The 19,087-nt window shown below is 49.8% G+C and overlaps 1 protein-coding gene across 3 annotated transcripts in view; it reads left to right on the forward strand.

Annotated features, from left to right (window-relative positions):
- Positions 1 to 6,187: 6,187 nt before the first annotated feature.
- The window catches only part of LOC119217534 (CSC1-like protein 2), a 16,354-nt gene continuing 3,454 nt past the window's right edge, over positions 6,188 to 19,087 (forward strand). Inside the window, exons 1-24 of one of the 3 annotated variants that reach the window (XM_037471250.2) lie at positions 6,188 to 6,537; positions 9,734 to 9,961; positions 10,575 to 10,654; positions 10,856 to 10,894; positions 11,898 to 11,988; positions 12,070 to 12,107; positions 12,354 to 12,496; positions 14,230 to 14,281; positions 14,767 to 14,875; positions 14,970 to 15,040; positions 15,168 to 15,248; positions 15,322 to 15,445; positions 15,531 to 15,664; positions 15,763 to 15,900; positions 15,968 to 16,121; positions 16,198 to 16,304; positions 16,394 to 16,480; positions 16,566 to 16,631; positions 16,794 to 16,956; positions 17,877 to 17,982; positions 18,056 to 18,223; positions 18,295 to 18,410; positions 18,486 to 18,569; positions 18,841 to 19,087. The exon at positions 18,841 to 19,087 is cut by the window's right edge and continues 3,454 nt beyond it. In XM_037471250.2, the coding sequence (XP_037327147.1) occupies positions 9,761 to 9,961; positions 10,575 to 10,654; positions 10,856 to 10,894; positions 11,898 to 11,988; positions 12,070 to 12,107; positions 12,354 to 12,496; positions 14,230 to 14,281; positions 14,767 to 14,875; positions 14,970 to 15,040; positions 15,168 to 15,248; positions 15,322 to 15,445; positions 15,531 to 15,664; positions 15,763 to 15,900; positions 15,968 to 16,121; positions 16,198 to 16,304; positions 16,394 to 16,480; positions 16,566 to 16,631; positions 16,794 to 16,956; positions 17,877 to 17,982; positions 18,056 to 18,223; positions 18,295 to 18,410; positions 18,486 to 18,569; positions 18,841 to 19,056 (2,568 nt within the window). In that variant the 5' untranslated portion in view covers positions 6,188 to 6,537; positions 9,734 to 9,760 and the 3' untranslated portion in view covers positions 19,057 to 19,087. The remainder of the gene's footprint in view (positions 6,538 to 9,733; positions 9,962 to 10,574; positions 10,655 to 10,855; positions 10,895 to 11,897; positions 11,989 to 12,069; positions 12,108 to 12,353; positions 12,497 to 14,229; positions 14,282 to 14,766; positions 14,876 to 14,969; positions 15,041 to 15,167; positions 15,249 to 15,321; positions 15,446 to 15,530; positions 15,665 to 15,762; positions 15,901 to 15,967; positions 16,122 to 16,197; positions 16,305 to 16,393; positions 16,481 to 16,565; positions 16,632 to 16,793; positions 16,957 to 17,876; positions 17,983 to 18,055; positions 18,224 to 18,294; positions 18,411 to 18,485; positions 18,570 to 18,840) is intronic. The other 2 variants (XM_037471249.2, XM_037471251.2) reach the window with 2 other exon arrangements.

The following is a 19,087-nucleotide window of genomic DNA, read 5'->3' on the forward strand; positions in this document are numbered from 1 at the left end:
GTTTTTGAAACATGTAAATAAAGGTATCTGCGTTATACTAACCTATAGCCTTAGATTACCAACCCATAACATTATATTTCATCCCTCTTGCACTATGTTGTCTTTTTGTCCATTGTCGTACTGTCATGCACCGCCAACCGCTCGACCAAGTAAAATTCCTTGTAAGTCTGACATGTTAATAAATGTTTCCCGAAGCCTGATCCTGAAAACAATATGTTTTTCCTTTGCGTCCTCTCTGCTTGCCTCAGCTGGGCTCGAACCGGGTCCCAATGCGGGTTTATCCAATCACTGATAAAGTTAATGAGTGACAAACCATTTCAGAATCCTAAAATCCATTCAGTTTTGCCAGATGAGCGTGACCTCACGATCAGACCGGCGTGAAAGGGAAGCCGCACATACGACGCTTCCGTAGAGACTTCTACACCTGGGATGTTACCTAGCTAGTTAGCTACGTGCTAACGCCATATATTCGCGCACCGTGCGCATAACGTCGCCGTGTTAAACATCGCTACCAAGCTGCAACACACACAGCACTGTGGTGAAGACACACAACCAGGACGTGGATGAAAACAGACACAGACACTCTGTGATTTTCAACTACAAAGAGTAGTCCTTCTACTAGATGGACTCCAATGGTTTGTAGTTTAATGCCACGATCACCTGTTTGTTCAAGACCATATGAGCCTGTCTTCATTTAGTGTCTTAGATGCGACTGGTTTCTCTCCCGGTCAGATATTCTACCCCAAAAAAATCAGCTATTTTACCCAAACAAATTGCTGACATTCGCTCCTCTTTCTCCAACCCACCTCCTTCCACCTGTATCCCACCAACTTCACCTCCATCACAAAGTTCTTATCTTAGTAACCTCTGCCCGTCCCACCACCTGCCCTCTCGACCCCATCCCACATTCTACAATCGCTCCTGACCTTCTTCCTTTCCTCACCTGTCTCATTAACAATACTCTGTTATCTGGCTGTTTTCCCAACTCTCTGAAGGAGGCAAGAGAACGTGCAATCTTTAACCAACTCTCCTCCTATCTCCACCGTAACAACTGTTACGCCCGGCCTAGAGGAGCCGGAGCAGCGCATACACATTAAGCTTAACCAAATTAAGACCAATGCTGCAGCGTTCTAGTTCACAATAGTTATTTATTACAAGGACGAGGTCATGAACTCTCTTCAAGGTGAGCATGGCCAAAAACAACAAACAAAACATTCTGTGCTGGTCCGCTACCTTCCCTAGAACACACAAAGAAACAAACCAAAGTGCAAGTGTCTTACCGATCTCCCTAACCCGAAAACAGGAGAAAACATGAACAAACAAAAAGGGCTTCTCACCCCTAGCAACCTCCTTGCTAACCCCCACCACCCAAAAGTCCACGAGGTGCAGCATGGTCCAGTTGGACGCTGGAGAGGCTGGCTCCCACAAGATCCCTCTTATACACCAACGTCCAATCAACAGCAAAGAAAAGAGAGGCACAGAGCAATGAAAAATATAACAGCAACCCCCTCAGGCAGGGAGGTAAACTGCAACTTTAATATGACACTCTGGATCATATTAAGGTTGCAGTTCACCTGCAGTCCTCCAGCTCCACCCCTTCTGTCTCCAGGGGCCCTCTGCCGAACACAACTTATCCTCCACAGTCACCACCACGACACTAGGCTCACCTCGTTTTCCAGTGACCACATCTTTAAGTTTGGGAATCACCCAGTTTGAGAGTTTGGTCTCTGGTTCCCACACAGACTGGACCAATGGGCGGCATGCAATGCGGTGTGGCGTCCCAAATGGGCACACCAGCGGTAGGGTTTCCAGTTACCTCAGGACTGGTTGGGAAAACCTTATCCCCTGCTAAATCATTCCCGAGAATGAGATCAACCCCTGCGATCGGAAGCCGATCCCTGACGGCCACATGCACCGGGCCAGATACAAGGGCGGAGGAGAGGGCAACTGCATGAAGTGGCACACACAAGACACACAAACAGGTTGGACCCACAATCGGACTGGTCACAGAATGGCACCACACCACGTCGAGCCACGGAATGCTGTGCCCCAGTATCCCTTAAAATGTTAATTGTGATCTGGTCCACCTCACGGACACTCAGGGAAAAGTAACCGTGTGAAATAAAAGGCTTAAAAAAATCATCAATTCCTGGCGATTCCTCTGAGCAAAGCTCAGACCGACTAGTGCTCGCCTCGCTGTGAATTAGCCCGACTGCGGAAGGGCTTTGTCTCTCACATTTTTCCTTTAGCTTTAATATCGGGCAGCTTGCAACAAAGTGGCCCGGTTCATGACAATAAAAGCACTCACGATTTTCAATCAGGGCCGTAACGTACCGCCGGGAAGTTTTAGGTGACTTTGCTTCATTTAAATACAAGACGATGCGCTCTGGCAGCCCCTTTTTGAACTCTTCCAAGAGCATCAGCTTCCGCAGCTGCGCAAACTCCGTAACTTTACTGGATCGACACCATTTATCGAGCAGCATGCCTTTTCCCACCTCCACACTCTACGTAGGTCTGGCTCTCATCCTTTTCACCCCTTCTGAACTTTTGCCTATATGTCTCAGGCACTAGTTCATATGCCCGTAACACTGTCGCCTCAACCAGATCATGGCAATGTAGTGTGATGCGCTGGTAGCCGCAAGGTTGGCGGTTCAAATCCCACCAGGCTGGCATTACAGTTCTAAGGCTCTGACCTTGCATAGCCTCCACCTCTACCTCCCTAACGTGGAGTGTCAGCCGGAGTGCCTCCGTCGACATCACCGGCATAGCTTTATTATCCACTTTCTTTGGCCCCTCTGCAGTAAACAGCCCCCCCTCCCCTAGCTTTTCAGTCACAGACTGTCTCAGTTCCTCTGTTTATGTTCACAGGCATTTATATGTCAAAAGAGTTTGCAATGAGCAGCAAATCCACTTTCCTACATTTGCTTAACTGCTGAAGTGTAGGATTGAAAGTACAGACAAAAACCAGCAATGAAGGACGAAAGAAAAGATCGGACGAGCCCCCAATTATGTTATTAGAGGAGCCGGAGTGCCGCATACATGGGGGTCAATCCCACCTCCCAAATTAAGACCAATGCTGCAGCGTTCTAGTTCACAATAGTTATTTATTACAAGGACGAGGTCATGAACTCTCTTCAGGGTGAGCATGGCCAAAAACAACAAACAAAACATTCTGTGCTGGTCCGCTACCTTCCCTAGAACACACAAAGAAACAAACCAAAGTGCAAGTGTCTTACCGATCTCCCTAACCCGAAAACAGGAGAAACATGAACAAACAAAAAGGGCTTCTCACCCCTACCGACCTAACCCCAAAATACAACAGCAACCCCCTCAGGCAGGGAGGTGAACTGCAACTTTAATGTGACACTCTGGGTCATAACACAACCTCCTTGACCCCCACCACTCAGGCTTCTAGACTAGAGTCAGGCTAGAGCCGCCTCTCTCTCCTCTGTCCTCGTCCTTCTGGACCTTTCTGCTGCATTTCACAGTGAATCAACCCCAACAAGACTGAACTACTTCTCTTCCCAGGAAAAGACTTTCCATCCAGGACCCGACCTAACAACTCCGTGTTAACGCCCACTCGGACTGTTGGAACCCTCGGTGTGACACTTAGCAGCCAACGTCACAGCGACAACACGATCCTGTAGGTCCACGCTCTACAACATCAGGAGAACACGACCCCTTCCCACTCAGAAGGAGGCGCAGGTACTGATTCAGGCTCTTGTCATCTCCTTCACAATCATAACTCTCTCCTGGCAGGTCTCCCTGGAAAAAACACAAAGACTTTAGGGTCTTGTTAGTTAGTGATGACAGTAATATGAATCATATTGAAAATAATAATAATGATGATGATGATGATGGCACCAGCAGGAGTCAGGACCAGGGTCCAGACGGAACTATGATTTACGGAGACCTGCTAGGCGAGAAAGCACAACAAACTTTGGGGAAGAAGCTGTAATAGTGATGTACATTAATAAAACGTGAATTATTGTTGAAGGAAAGCATGAGAGTGAGAGAAGGGCTCGGTGTGTCCTAAGAAGTCCTCCAGCAGTCCAGACCTATAGCAGCTTAACTAAGGGCTGGTCCAGACTGACCTGAGCCTCTGTGGACAGCAGCCCCACGTGAGACATCAGCTTGTTTCAAACAGACGTTTCAAACCGCAGAATGAAACCAAGCTGCTGCCTCACTGGAACAGACCTCATCATTGGCTTCAAAGTAGCTCTAATAAAGACTTTATAACTGAGACAGAAGTGATCGCGGGGAAAATACAGAACAACGCTTCACAAATTTGCGTGTCTTCTATTCATTGCAATGTTGCAAATTTCCAACAACCTATCAGGCTCTCCATGTTTTGGGCATCCAATCGGATGGCTCCATTTGGTTCAATTTTGATTTCTCGAGCCGCCATCTTTGATCACCGCTACCGAGTGCTCATCTTTTTAAAAATACCCTATGAAAGTTAATCTGTGGCATCGGGTTGAATTTTCTAGCACTGAATATTTACGCATTGAAATTATGTACCTGAATGTTTACATTCAGCAGACTCCCGTCCGCTCTGCTGAGGAGCCCAAGAGGATGCTGGGAAAACTGGTCAGCCCGCGCTGATGTCACAAAATGAAACAACAAACGAAAAGCGAATGTAAGCGCAGCTCCGCCTGTTTCTACAGCGTATTTCACTCACTTCTTGTGTCATTTGCAGTTGATAGGGCCGATAAAAAGTGTGATGTAACAGATTACCAAAATACAAAAAACAGTTCATGAGTTCAGCCATCACAGTATATATATATACATATACAGTATATTTAACAGTGTCACATTGACATGTTGCCATTTCATAAGTTCTAACATGTGTGCCAAATTTCAGGTAAATCAGTCATATAGTGCGACATCTGTATGCTTTCACAACAAAGGGTTATGTTTTTTTAGGGGACTATCCCAAGACACTTTCAGTTTACATGCGTTATACATGACTACGAAGTTTCATACACGTAGGTCAACCGTTGAGCTGGGGGCTGGATGATTGATTTGTAAGGGGCACAATTAAGCCAAAGTGCCATTTTGAAGAATTACAATCAAATCAGGTAACTAATCTTTGCCATTAAATGTGTGTACCAAGTTTAGTTATGTTTTGAGCAGTTGGTTCCTCAAAAGCACCATTGTTGAGTTAGAGAGTCTAATGTCCTCATATAAAAATGTCCCCATACACCATGAGAGGCAAGTACACACACACACACACACCTAGTAGATTTGGAGAATGTCCTCATATAAAATTGTCCCCATACACCATGAGATTTAGATTTACTATTTATATATATATACATATATATATATGTATGTTTGTGGGGTTGTGTACATTATTTCGCTCAAACATGAATGCTCTGCAAACTGTGACACAACGGAAAATCCAGAAAAAAGTAGTTCCTATAGTTTAAATACAAAAAACATGTATTTTATTTTCTGGAACCAGTATTGTGTATTTTATTTGAATACATTTACATGGGGGGCTGTGGAGAAGAAGAAAGAGCGAGAAGAAGAAGAGTGAGACACGAGGGACTCTTTATGGACCATGTGTCTGTGTTCCCTATGATCAAACATGTATCAGCTCCACCCCCTCCACCACACCTGTGTGTGTGTGTGTGTGTGTGTGTGTGTGTCGTTCCTCTGACTGCTCTTGATGTTCACATGATGAAGGCTCTACTTCCTGTTTCCATGTGAACAGGAACACAGGTGCAGCTTCATAAGGACCAGCAGGTGGCGCCCTGTGACCGTTCGAGTACAGCATGAAACATCAGCAACTGCTACTTATTTATAGCAATGTGGGGACCCCAGACCTGTATGAAGTTAAAAAACCCACAATTTATACGCAATTTGCCTTTTACTGCATGTCAGTATTTTAATTACATTAAAATAAAAGTGTGTTATTTTGCCCAGAACTATATATAATCAGGAATCAGGAAACATTTATTAGCAAAATATGTCAGAATTTGAAGGAATTGGACTTGGCGGTTGGAGGAGTTTTCATCTTCATAATTATACTTTAACTTATAGTTAAACGTTTGTAATTATCATACATGAATGTAGTTTCTTGTGTGAATAAGAGCTCTTATTGTGAAGGCCCCGGTGGTTCCCGGCGGGCGCCCCCTCTCGGCGGCTCCGCGCATCGCAGCTCCGGCTGACCGTCTTCCTCTTCCCCCCCAGCAGCAGCTCTGCTCCGGCTCCCATCCCAGAGACACCGGAGACACCGGAGACAGCGCCTCCATTTTGACACCGACAGCCGGCGCGCTGTTAGCGCACTCCGCGGCGGAGGGACACGTTGGCTCAGGCGCAGAGCGGCGGAGGGACACGTTGGCTCAGGCGCAGAGCGGCGGAGGTTCGGCGGCTCTTCTTCCCGGGCCCGGTCCCGCCTGTTGTCTCTCGGATGGCGGCGCTGCGGCAGGACGCGGGGGATCTGTGAGGATTTAACCAGCCCGTTTCTCCGTGGTTCAGCGGAGAGGAGGATCGGCTTCTGGGGCTCAGGTACCGGCTTCTGGGGCTCAGGTACCGGCTTAGTTGTAATTGGGCTTACCGGTGACGGGCTGCGGGTTATCGTTAGACGGCTTTGTTTGATCTGCTCAGCGGGACAGGCCGCTGCTGAAGCCTCACCGGGCGGCCTGTTAGCGGCTCCTGTTTCCACCCGGACCGGAGGGGGGCGGGGGCGGGGGGGGGTTATATAATGTGTGCGCAGAGGACACACCTGTCTGCCGGTAACGGGGTTTCACCTCTGGCGGGGACGGTAAGACACGCGTCACGTCGGCTCTTTACTGCCGGTGGTCATATCATCGTGTAACACACACACACACACACACACACACTGTGACACACTGTGACACACTGTCGGATTTCGGTCTTTATTGTGATTGTTGCAACAATAAAACGCAATTTGACGTCATGGTGAATATGAACTGGTTAAAGGAGATAAGTGCGTGGAGGGAAGCGTCTCCAGGAGCTGATGGAGTCACACGGGGTGATGGGGGGGGGGGGGGGCAGTAAATCCTCAGCTGTCTTTACAGTGTTGAGCTCTTGGTTATCGGGTCCACAGCAGGTCACCAGATGGTTCATCGCCCCACCAATGAGGACCTACTGACTGGTGGAGGCATGTGGGGGGGGTGGAATCCTGAGGAGTCCAGGTGCTGTCGGATGAAATGAAGGATCTACAGACCTGTTGGTTCTGTAGGGGGGCGTGGGGGGGTTGGGGGGTAATAACGGTGGTCTTACGCTATATTCTTTACCATTTCTTCTAGTTTAACTTTTTGCTGGCTCCGTGGCAGTCTGAGATCTATTATTATTATTATTATTATTATTATAACACACACTGAGGGTTAGGAGAAGGATGACATCACACAGACTCGTCCAATCAAACACAGGACATCAGTCCGGTCCCTCTGATGTCTCCCTGATGGACGCCTCCAGCTGATAAGGCCTGCGGAGACGTCCGAGTGGAGAAGAAGACGTGACTCTGGGTAACCATGATGTTGTCTCTCTTATCTTTGGGCTGCAGACAGGTTTCTTCTTTTAGCTCGGGGACTTCTTGCTGTTAGCTCGTTGTTTACGTGCTAACTAGGCTAAATGCTAGCAGGGTCACTGGAAGGCTGATCTCCAGCAGCTGGTGAACACATGAGGGATGGACGTGTTTCTCTCCTCTACGAGCACAGAGTGAACCAGGAAGGAGGTCGCTATGTTCATGGTCACGGAGAGCGTGTGAGTGGATGGACTGGTGAGGTGCTCCAAATGGCTTGTGCTAAGCTAATAGCTAATAGCTGTTGATGTGCTGCTCAGGGCTGTCAAAGTTGCTCAAAAATGACGTTCGAATAATCAGTTAAAAACATGGAATACACATTGGAATAAATTTGAATATCTGGTTTCTACGGAGGAGACGCACGTCCCGTCCAGACTGAGAGTCACGATTCTGCAGCGTCTTTCCTTGTTGAGGACGTCCACATGTTGAGCATTAGGCGTCAATAACAGGACAAATTCAAACAACACCACATAACTACCTGTATAGGTCATTTATTTCAAGTCTAAACATTTAACAACATATTACCTACGTATAAATATGTGAATGAACTACTGACCAAGGCCGCAGACCTCGCTGATCAAGAGGTTTTTAAGGTCTTGATCCGTGTCCGAGCTGTGGTAAACATGAACTTTTCCTTGGCATGAAACAGACAATACTCAAAGCAGTGCATGAAGCTTTTAGTCTATTTTATTAATGCAATATAAAGTCAGTGAATATAAAAAAATATAAAGTCAGTGAAGCTGCAAAGCAGACGGGGTTTTGTCGCTGTTGGTTTTTTAAATTTTTACATTTAAATATTCATTTTCATATTCGAATATTTGTTTTTATCAACTATTTGAATATTATATATATATTAGGGCCGGGACTTTAGTGCGTTAATTACGATTAATTAATTACAATGTGAATTAAGATGAATTAATTACACAAAAAATAACACGTTAAACATTTTTTACGCATTTTTACACTTATTTTTTGCACCGCGGAACGTTTCTCACTGGATGAGTTTCGGGGGGACCGATTATACTGGAGCACCAACTAGCGTCCATGACTTCAGACAACAACAAACCACAGTGAACATGAACGAAGAAGCTGACGACACCGTGTCGGGTGGCCCCGTGAATGGGAAATCTTCTTATAATAAACACACGGATGGAAGCGTCGATAAGAGCGTGGTTGTGTGCAAGCTGTGCAACAAGGAATTCACATCGAGCCTCAAGTATCACCTCAACGCAACACAATTAGCAGCTAGCGTGGACGTACAAGGACCCACACCCAACCCACACTGCACCAGATGACTGGTTTAAGGACCAGGGTAACTAAGTCCACGTCTGAAAAAATAACCAATGTTCTGGTCTACTTAAAAAAACCTAGTTTACAGAAGGTCTACTTACCTATAGGCTACCTGAATTTCTGAAAGTACTATATTTCTAAATATGCTATTTCTACACTTGTCTGCTGGAATTGGTTGAACAAAAATAAAAATCCATGTGAAAAAGCCTCTAATTAATTAGATTAATATCTTTAATCGAGTCCCGGCCCTAATATATATATATATATATATATATATATATATATATATATATATATATATAATATTCAGGGGGTGTGAGAGCACCACTGCACACGCAGACCCAAGTGGAGCCACAGTGGAACGCTGTCAGCAACATTGATTTTGAATGAGCTAGTTTTAACAAGATGACGCTAATTAAAACATAGAACCCTCATGTTTTTATTATTAGAGCATAGAACCCTCGTGGTTTTATTATTAGAGCATAGGATCGTAATACTAATCAAAATAAAGTGATGTAACGATGACATCATCATCCGGAGTGCCACGCCGGGGTGTGAAAACCGGGTCAGGAGCTGTGTTTTTGAGGGGGTCACCGTGGCAACAGGATGAGTTCTCACAGCAGAGGAAGTGTTTAGTTCTGCAGGCGTTAGTCAGTGCCAAAGGTTTAGTTCTGCAGGCGTTAGTCAGTGCCAAAGGTTTAGTTCTGCAGGCGTTAGTCAGTGCCAAAGGTTTAGTTCTGCAGGCGTTAGTCAGTGCCAAAGGTTTGGTCAAAGAATCACACGTTAGCCTCAGAAGTCTTTTCTCTCAGGATCATCGATCGATTGATTGCTGCCTGACAGGTCGAAGGTCACCTCCTCCAATGGGTCACTGTCCCTCTCGCCCCACAGGGTCTCTACGAGGATGTGGCAGTGAGCATGCTCACAGTGCTGATCGTAACCATGGCGGTATTGGGCGCCGGCGGCGGCGGCCAGGCGTGCAGCGGCCAGGACAATTGCTCCACCCAGAGTGAATCCAAGGACTACTGCTACTCCGCCCGCATCCGCAGCACCGTGCTGCAGGGGCTGCCCTTTGGGGGGGTGCCCACCGTGCTCGCCCTCGACTTCATGTGCTTCCTGGTGAGTCGCCGAGGTCACTGCACTGACTGCGGGTCAGGGGCGGGGCTAATGCTGCGTTTCCTCTAAAGTAGTGGATTAGAAGTCGATGCAGCCAATCAGAGAGGAGATCCTCGCCATGACATCACAGCACCATTCAAAAAACGAGAAATAAACATGAATTTAGATTATGTCGTTGTTTCTGCGTCACACTTGTCATTGTTTTATTTAGCATGTGTGAGACTTCTTTCATGTGTTCCAAATGTCTGAGTTAATAATGGTTTCCATGGAGATAAACTCCTCCCAGCTTTACAGAGACCGAAATAAATGACGACATGACTAAAATGAACAAATGCACACGGAACAGTGTTTTTCCAACGGTAAGGTTAGGAACAATTTTTAAAAAACATTTTTACTTTATTGCACCCCTTTTTAGGGGGGGGTTGAGTAATATCCGGGGGGGGGTCGAGAGCAGTTCTGGTGTTGCATTGTGGGAGCTGCAGAGCCTGAAGACTGCTGTGATGTTCAGTGCCAGTTGGAAAAATCATTACCTCTGATTCATGGATCGACCCGTAAACCGACGAGTCATCAGGCGTTAGTGACCGTGACCTTTGACCTCGATCCTCTTCTGCTGCAGGTACTGCTCTTCGTCTTTTCCATTCTGCGAAAGGTTGCGTGGGACTATGGCCGCCTGGCGCTGGTCACCGACGCCGACAGGTAAGCTCACCTGTGACTCTGAGATCTGACGTTTAACACCGACTTTGTGAACTTCACAAGGTGCTGAGACATCAGGACATCATGAATCATGAGAATAAGTTCATTGATCCGTGAGGAGGTCGATGAGATCTTTCTGTTGTCCATCGTCACGACGACGCTCTTGTGGCAGCTTGTGATTCTCTCTCTGTTTTCATCCTGAAGACTGAAGAAGCATCTCAGCGGCCTGGAGGAGCGGGAATAGTATGTCTGGTTTATCCACTCGCCTCCTCCTCCTCCTCCTCCTCCTCCTCCTCCTCTGGGGGTCATTAACAGGATGCTGCTCTCTGACTGGTGCTCTAACACTTCTTCTTCTCCTCTTTTATTTCACTGTGTGTTGTTGGGTGTTACGGTCTGCAGAGGGAAAGTATGCCGGAACGCTCTGGTGCTAGAGGCCCCCCCCAGAGGCCCCAGACTATCAGAGCCCCCCCACCCAGAGGCCCCAGACTATCAGAGCCCCCCCACCCAGAGGCCCCAGACTATCAGAGGCCCCCCCCCAGAAGCCCCCCCCCCAGAGGCCCCAAACTATCAGAGCCCCCCCACTCAGAGGCCCCAGACTATCAGAGGCCCCCCCCCCCCCAGAGGCCCCAGACCATCAGAGGCCCCCCCCAGAGGCCCAGACCATCAGAGGGCCCCACTCCCCGCCAGAGGCCCCAGACCCTCAGAGCCCCCCCCCCTCCTAAGGCTCCAGACCACCAAAGGCCCCAAACCAGGAGAGCCCCCCCCCCTCCCCTAGAGACCCCAGGCCACCAGAGCCCCCCTCCCCGACAACCAGGGCCCCCCAGTCTCAATATGAAAAATCTCTCTTAATGTGATTCTAACAAATGTGATGCCAGCACATTTTAACCGATGTGATGCTAACGTATGCTAACAGATGCTAACATACTGGAATGCTTAAACTGCTGTGAACTTGTCATTTTGTGACGTGAACCCAGCTGGAGGCGAGACAGAGATAACTATGAGCCGGTGGACAGGTAACAGGCTGTGTGTCTCTAGCTCGCTGTGTCCACCCTGCAACCTGCTAGCTAGCTAGCCCGTTAGCTCGTCCCCACACAACACCGGTGGAAACACCTCTGCAGAAGCGGTTCCACTTCCTGTTAGCTCCCACTGTGTTCAATGTGCCAACTCAGGACTCCAGTCAGCGTTCAGACACAGAGGTCAAAGGTCAGGCGGCTACATGCTAACAGCTTCCTGTGTTTGCCCACAGCGTTGTCTCGGCGATGCACTCGGAGACGCCCGACCGCTATGAGCGTCTCACCTCCGTGTCCTCCTCCGTCGACTTCGACCAGAGAGACAATGTGAGGACTCCTCTTCTTCCTCACGCTCTCCTCCTCGTCTTCACTGTCTCCTCCTCCTGATGTTCTCTTTTTTACCTGCAGGGATTCTGCTCGTGGTTGACGGCCATCTTCAGAATAAAGTGAGTATCTTCGTAGAAAAACATTAAAGTTAACGAGTTAATCTCATTAACCTGCTGAGCTTAAGAATAAAAGCCTAAAAATCTCAAACTCATTTCATTTCATTTAGGAAGATACACTGCATGATTAATTTCAGGCTGGGAGAAGAACATTTTACTTAAACATGATGTGTGAATAAGTACTGCATTGTCTCATCTATTGACAGCTCTAATAATGGAGTGTTGTGTTGACCCCCCCCCGTCATGCAGGGACGAGGAGATCCGTGAGAAGTGTGGGGAGGACGCGGTGCACTACCTGTCCTTCCAGCGCCACATCATCGGGCTGCTGGTGGTCGTCGGCGTTCTCTCCGTCGGCATCGTTCTGCCCGTTAACTTCTCCGGAGACCTTCTAGGTGAGGACCAGGATCACAGCTAGCCAATCAGGAGAGAGGAGGACTGTGACCTCACAGCAGAACGCTCTCAGAAAGAGGAGGATAGATCATTACAATTCTCCCTCCTAAATGTCAGCTAGCTAGCGCTAGCCTGTAGCTACGTGGTTCAGCTGGTCTACAGACTGACACACTGATTTAAGTGACTGCTTAGACATCTCCATCCATATAGAGTTCTGACGGGGGGGCGGGGGCCACTTCTTAGTCCTCATCATTGTTTGAGTCGCAGTAAAAGGTAATGTGCGTGTTGTGGTGATTAAAAGTCTCTTTGAACCCCAGTTTGTACCAGAAGGAGGTGAATACTTACCTGTTTAACCACATCAAACTTCTCACGTTCTCCATTCCAATAATAAAGCTTTAAAACATTAAGACTGTTTCTTACTAAAGCTTATTGCAGTTCTTGGGTTCAGGCGGTTCCACACTGATTAAAACACAGCTATGAATATTTATTTGTAGGTTAATCTCTCCTCATGTCTGATTTCAGTCAGAATTATCAGTAAAGAAACGTTCCTAAGACAAGGAGTCCCTGCACCTCCTTCTAGAGAAGGAAACAGCAGTCGGATCAGAGCCGTCTGTGCCTCTGTGGGTATGTGATCCATACATGTGAGCTTCTCTATGACATGGCTCTATAGGTGTTTAGTTCTATATGGTCTGGTTCTATAGCTCGGTGGTTCTAATTGGTTTTGTTTGTAGCTGTCTGGTTCTATATGGACTAGTTCTGTAGCTGTGTGGTTCTATATGGACTGGTTCTGTGGTTCTATATAGACTAGTTCTGTAGCTGTGTGGTTCTATATGAACTGGTTCTATAGCTCGGTGGTTCTATATGGACTGGTTCCACAGCTGTGGTTCTATATGAACGGGTTCTATATGGTCTGGTTCTATAGCTCGGTGGTTCTAATTGGTTTTGTTTGTAGCTGTCTGGTTCTATATAGACTAGTTCTGTAGCTGTGTGGTTCTATATGGACTGGTTCTGTGGTTCTATATGGACTAGTTCTGTAGCTGTGTGGTTCTATATGAACTGGTTCTATAGCTCGGTGGTTCTATATGGACTGGTTCCATAGCTGTGGTTCTATATGAACTGGTTCTATATGGTCTGGTTCTATAGCTGTGTGGTTCTATTTGGTCTGGTTCTATAGCTGTCTGGTTCTACGCAGTCTGGTTCTATAGCTGTGTGGTTCTACGTAGTCTGGTTCTATAGCTGTGTGGTTCTACGTAGTCTGGTTCTATAGCTGTGTGGTTCTACGTAGTCTGGTTCTATAGCTGTGTGGTTCTACGTAGTCTAGTTCTATAGCTGTGTGGTTCTACGTAGTCTGGTTCTATAGCTGTGTGGTTCTACGTGGTCTGGTTCTATAGCTGTGTGGTTCTACGTAGTCTAGTTCTATAGCTGTGTGGTTCTACGTAGTCTGGTTCTATAGCTGTGTGGTTCTACGTAGTCTGGTTCTATAGCTGTGTGGTTCTACGTGGTCTGGTTCTATAGCTGTGTGGTTCTACGTAGTCTAGTTCTATAGCTGTGTGGTTCTACGTAGTCTGGTTCTATAGCTGTGTGGTTCTACGTAGTCTGGTTCTATAGCTGTGTGGTTCTACGTGGTCTGGTTCTATAGCTGTGTGGTTCTACGTGGTCTGGTTCTATAGCTGTATTAGAGGGACTCTACAGGTAAAATGTCTCCTGATGACTGATGATGATGATTTTGTTCCAGAAAACAACGCTTACAGTTTTGGACGCACAACGATAGCCAACCTGAAGTCTGGGTGAGTACATGAGGAGCTGTCAGGGATAGATGTAGATCTATATAGATCTACATCTATGTATTGATCCCTAACTAATCTGACTCCACGTCAGTCTGCTGCGACGAAATGTAGATAAAGATCAGTGGGAATGATCTCCTTTGAAGGATGCTCCACTGGTTCCTCGCTAACGTTAGGAAGCACTGAAGCTCCTTAGCATCAAGAGTTCATGCACTACTTCACCTCCTTCCTAAGAAGAGAGACTGGTCCTGGGTTCCATCGGTCCACATCTTCTGAACACCATGAGGATCCACAGAGTCTGACTCAGCGTTTAGGAGGAGTGGGAACAAAGGGGATTTTACTCAAACAGGCGTTAGTGTGTGTTCCAGATCAATGAGTCGTAGAACATTTCTTTACAACTCAATGCAGACCCTGAACATCTCACTCAGGTGATTTAAGTGTTGCATCATTTTAAAGTGAGGTACTGAGTGCGATGCTTCTGTGCTCAGGACCAACCTGTTGTGGCTCCACACCTCGTTTGCCTTCATGTATCTGCTGCTGACGGTCTACAGCATGAGGAGACACACCTCCAAGATGCACTACAAGGAGGACGACCTGGTAGGACCCGTCGTCACGGCGACCATCAAACGAGCTAGTCTAGAGCATGAAGATCTCCTGTGGGTTTGATCCCTGTGTCCCTCATGACTTGCAGGTGAAGCGCACTTTATTCATTAACGGCATCTCCAAGTACGCTGAGGAGAGTCAGATCAAACAGCACTTTGAGTGAGTCCTCCTCTTCTTCTGGTTCTCATCTATTGTTTGTTCTCCGTGTTCTGGAGCTGAATGAGAACGTGTTCCAGCTGCTGTACTTACGTAGATGAAGTGATCTGTCTGGTTTCATCTTCTCCAGACAGGCCTATGAGAACTGCACGGTGCTGGAGGCTCGGATCTGCTACAACGTGGCCAGACTGATGTCTCTGAACGCAGAGAGGTGAGCCGGCGCAGTGCATGCTGGGACGCGTCCCGTCATCATCAGCCCCTCATTGCTCCGTGCTTTCCATCAGGAAGAAGACGGAGCGCAGCAAGAAGTTCTTCACCGACCTGATGGCCAAGGAACACGTCCCCACCATGATCAACCCCAAACCCTGTGGACACCTGTGCTGCTGCGCCATCGCCGGCTGTGAAGAGGTGACGCTGGCGTCCGCAGCGCCTCGCAGCGCCTCGCGCTCTACCGGGTTAAAGGGTGCTTAGCCTGGTCGCTCTTTTTGTGCAGGAGGAGGCGGTCAGCTACTACACCAAGACGGAGGCCAAGCTGAAGGAGGAGTACAGGAAGGAGAAGGAGAAGGTCCACACCAAACCGCTGGGCATGGCCTTCGTCACCTTCCAGAACGAGTCCATGACCGCCGTGTGAGCCTCCGTTTCCACCGCCGCCATGAGCGCGTTGTCCACAAGCCCCGCCTCCCTTGTCTGACCCCGCCTCTTCCCCTGTGACTCCGCCTCCACAGCATTCTCAAGGACTTTAACGCCTGCCAGGTTCAGGGCTGTCGGTGTCATCAGGAGCCTCGATCCTCGCAGGTCAGCGACGCGCTCCACGTCTACAACTGGAGCGTTTCGTACGCGCCCGACCCGCAGAACGTCCGCTGGTAAGTCCACGCCCTGCGGCCCCGCCCTGCGGCACCATCACGCCCCGCTGACCCTGCGCTCACACAGGGAGCACCTGTCGCTCGGGGGGATCTCCTGGTGGATCCGCTGCTTCATCATCAACGTCATCCTCTTCCTCCTGCTCTTCTTCCTCACCACGCCCGCCATCATCATCTCCACCATGGACAAGTTCAACGTCACCAAGCCGGTGGAGTATCTCAACGTAAGCCTCTCAGTTTGCATGGGGAGGGTTGACGTGTGGTGCTTCTTCTCTGACTGTGACGTGGTTGTTTGGACAGAACCCCATCGTCACGCAGTTCTTCCCCACCCTGCTGCTGTGGGCCTTCTCCGCCCTGCTGCCCACCATCGTCTACTACTCGGCCTTCTTCGAGGCTCACTGGACCCGGTAACGCCGCTCTGCTGCTCCTTTCCTTACTTTGACCTGATTTCATGTCTCCTTTTCCGTCACTTTGAACCTTTTCTTTGGACCTCCAGCTCTGGAGAAAACAGGACGACGATGCACAAGTGCTACACCTTCCTGATCTTCATGGTTCTGCTGCTGCCGTCGCTCGGCCTCAGCAGGTAACTACACACTGTTGGCAGCAGGCCTTTGTCCCTGTGTGACCTTTGACCTCTGGAATCCTCAGTGAACCCTCTGTTTTTACAGTTTGGACGTGTTCTTCCGGTGGCTCTTTGACAGGAAGTTCCTGGCTGATGCCAAAGTCCGATTTGAGTGAGTGTTTTTTATTCCATCGATGTTCTTTAAATGACTTTAGAATGTTTAACAGGACTGAAATCATCAAAGGAAACACACTGCAGGTCATTTGTTTTATTTTGACATGGACTTCCTGTTTCTTGTTCAACATGTATGAATAAAGTTGGTTTGAATGTTCAGGTGCGTCTTCCTGCCGGACAACGGGGCGTTCTTCGTCAACTACGTCATCGCCTCCGCCTTCATCGGTAACGCCATGGACCTGCTGAGGATCCCCGGCCTGCTCATGTACATGATACGGCTGTGCCTGGCCCGCTCCGCCGCCGACCGCCGCAACGTCAAGAGGGTGAGGACGCCCTCTGACCCCGGGGACGCCCTCTGACCCCGGGGACGCCCTCTGACCACGGGGACGTACTCGGAACGCACTCTGACTGGAGAGGACGTGGGGGACGCACTCTGACTGGAGAGGACATGGGGGACGCACTCTGACTGGAGAGGACGTGGGGGACGCACTCTGACTGGAGAGGACGTGGGGGACGCACTCTGACTGGAGAGGACGTGGGGGACGCACTCTGACTGGAGAGGACGTGGGGGACGCACTCTGACTGGAGAGGACGTGGGGGACGCACTCTGACTGGAGAGGACGTGGGGGACGCCCTCTGACTGGAGAGGACGTGGGGGACGCCCTCTGACTGGAGAGGACGTGGGGGACGGACTCTGACTGGAGAGGACGTGGGGGACGCCCTCTGACTGGAGAGGACGTGGGGGACGCACTCTGACTGGAGAGGACGTGGGGGACGCACTCTGACTGGAGAGGACGTGGGGGACGCACTCTGACTGGAGAGGACGTGGGGGACGCCCTCTGACTGGAGAGGACGTGGGGGACGCACTCTGACTGGAGAGGACGTGGGGGACGCACTCTGACTGGAGAGGACGTGGGGGACGCACTCTGACTGGAGAGGACGTGGGGGACGCACTCTGACTGGAGAGGACGTGGGGGACGGACTCTGACTGGAGAGGACGTGGGGGACGGACTCTGACTGGAGAGGACGTGGGGGACGCCCTCTGACTGGAGAGGACGTGGGGGACGCACTCTGACTGGAGGAAGGCAGTGTTTCCCCTTGGCTTTAGGGGGGGGGGGACTGGGGACTGGAAGGAGAAGACTGAGTCCATTCATTTCTCCATGTGGACACCTGGGTCTGTCCGTCCACTCTACCTGTCTCCCGGGGATCCGTCCTGTTTGAGATGTGTCTTTCGTCCCCGCAGCACCAGGCCTACGAGTTCCAGTTCGGAGCGGCGTACGCCTGGATGATGAACGTCTTCACGGTGGTGATGGCCTACAGCATCACGTGTCCCATCATCGTCCCCTTCGGTCAGTGTCTGCAGCCTGTGCAGATTGATGTATTTGTATGTGTGAGGTGTGTGTGACGCGGTGTCTCTCACAGGTCTGATGTACATGCTGCTGAAGCACCTGGTGGACAGGTACAACATGTACTACGCCTACCTGCCCTCCAAACTGGACAAGAAGATCCACTCGGGAGCCGTCACGCAGGTGGTGGCTGCTCCCATCCTCTGCCTCTTCTGGCTGCTGTTCTTCTCCACCGTACGCACAGGTAAGCCCCCCCCCCCCCCCCCCCCCAGGACAAAGTGTTAGCTAGATGCTAACTGCTAACAACGCCGGCAGGTTTCGAGACGCCGACCTCCATGTTCACGCTGGTGGTGCTGATCGTCACCATCGTGGTCTGCCTGTCTCACGTCTGCTTCGGACACTTCAAGTACCTCAGTGCTCACAACTACAAGGTACTGCAGCCCCGCCCACACGCCGCTCGTTAGCGTCAGCTCGGTCTCACCCTGTGCCCCCCCCCCCCGTCTCAGATCGACACCAAGGAGAACGACGTGGACGCGGTGGAGAACGGACGTCCGGCTCGTCCCTCGTCCTCCCCCATCCCCAAGTCTCAGGTAAGTGGACCCGACCGGACGGCACATAACTAGTTCCCCTCGTGTGAGACTGTCTTACCTTAACCAATCAGCAGCCAGTGGCTGAAGAGGGCGGGTCGTGACCCCGTGACCTCACAGGCCAGCTGAGCCAACCGTCCTGTGTTAAAGCTGCATCCTCCTGACTGACCACCAGGGGGCGACTCCTGTGGTCCTGTCGCAGTCGATGAGGGTTCTTGACTTCATCAATGACCTTTGACCTTCCTGAGAGTGAACTCGCTGACATGTTTTCCAGACGCAGCAGCAGCAGCAGATGTACATCGCTCAGGTTCTCCAGGACCCGAACTCCGACGAGCCGGGTGGGGGCGGTGGGGGCGGTGGGGGTGGGGCCGGCGAGGAGGACCGAGGGTCGTCCCAGGACGAGGAGCTGCTTAACGGAGGGAGCAGCATCAACGAGGCGGATTTTCAGTCGGGGGAGGACAGTCTGATCGCCAACGAGGTCCACCATTAGCTGGAGGTGGAGCTACAGGGAGGGGGCGGAG

Source organism: Pungitius pungitius, chromosome 9 (genome assembly GCF_949316345.1).
Source record: "Pungitius pungitius chromosome 9, fPunPun2.1, whole genome shotgun sequence".
Lineage (NCBI taxonomy): Eukaryota > Metazoa > Chordata > Actinopteri > Perciformes > Gasterosteidae > Pungitius > Pungitius pungitius.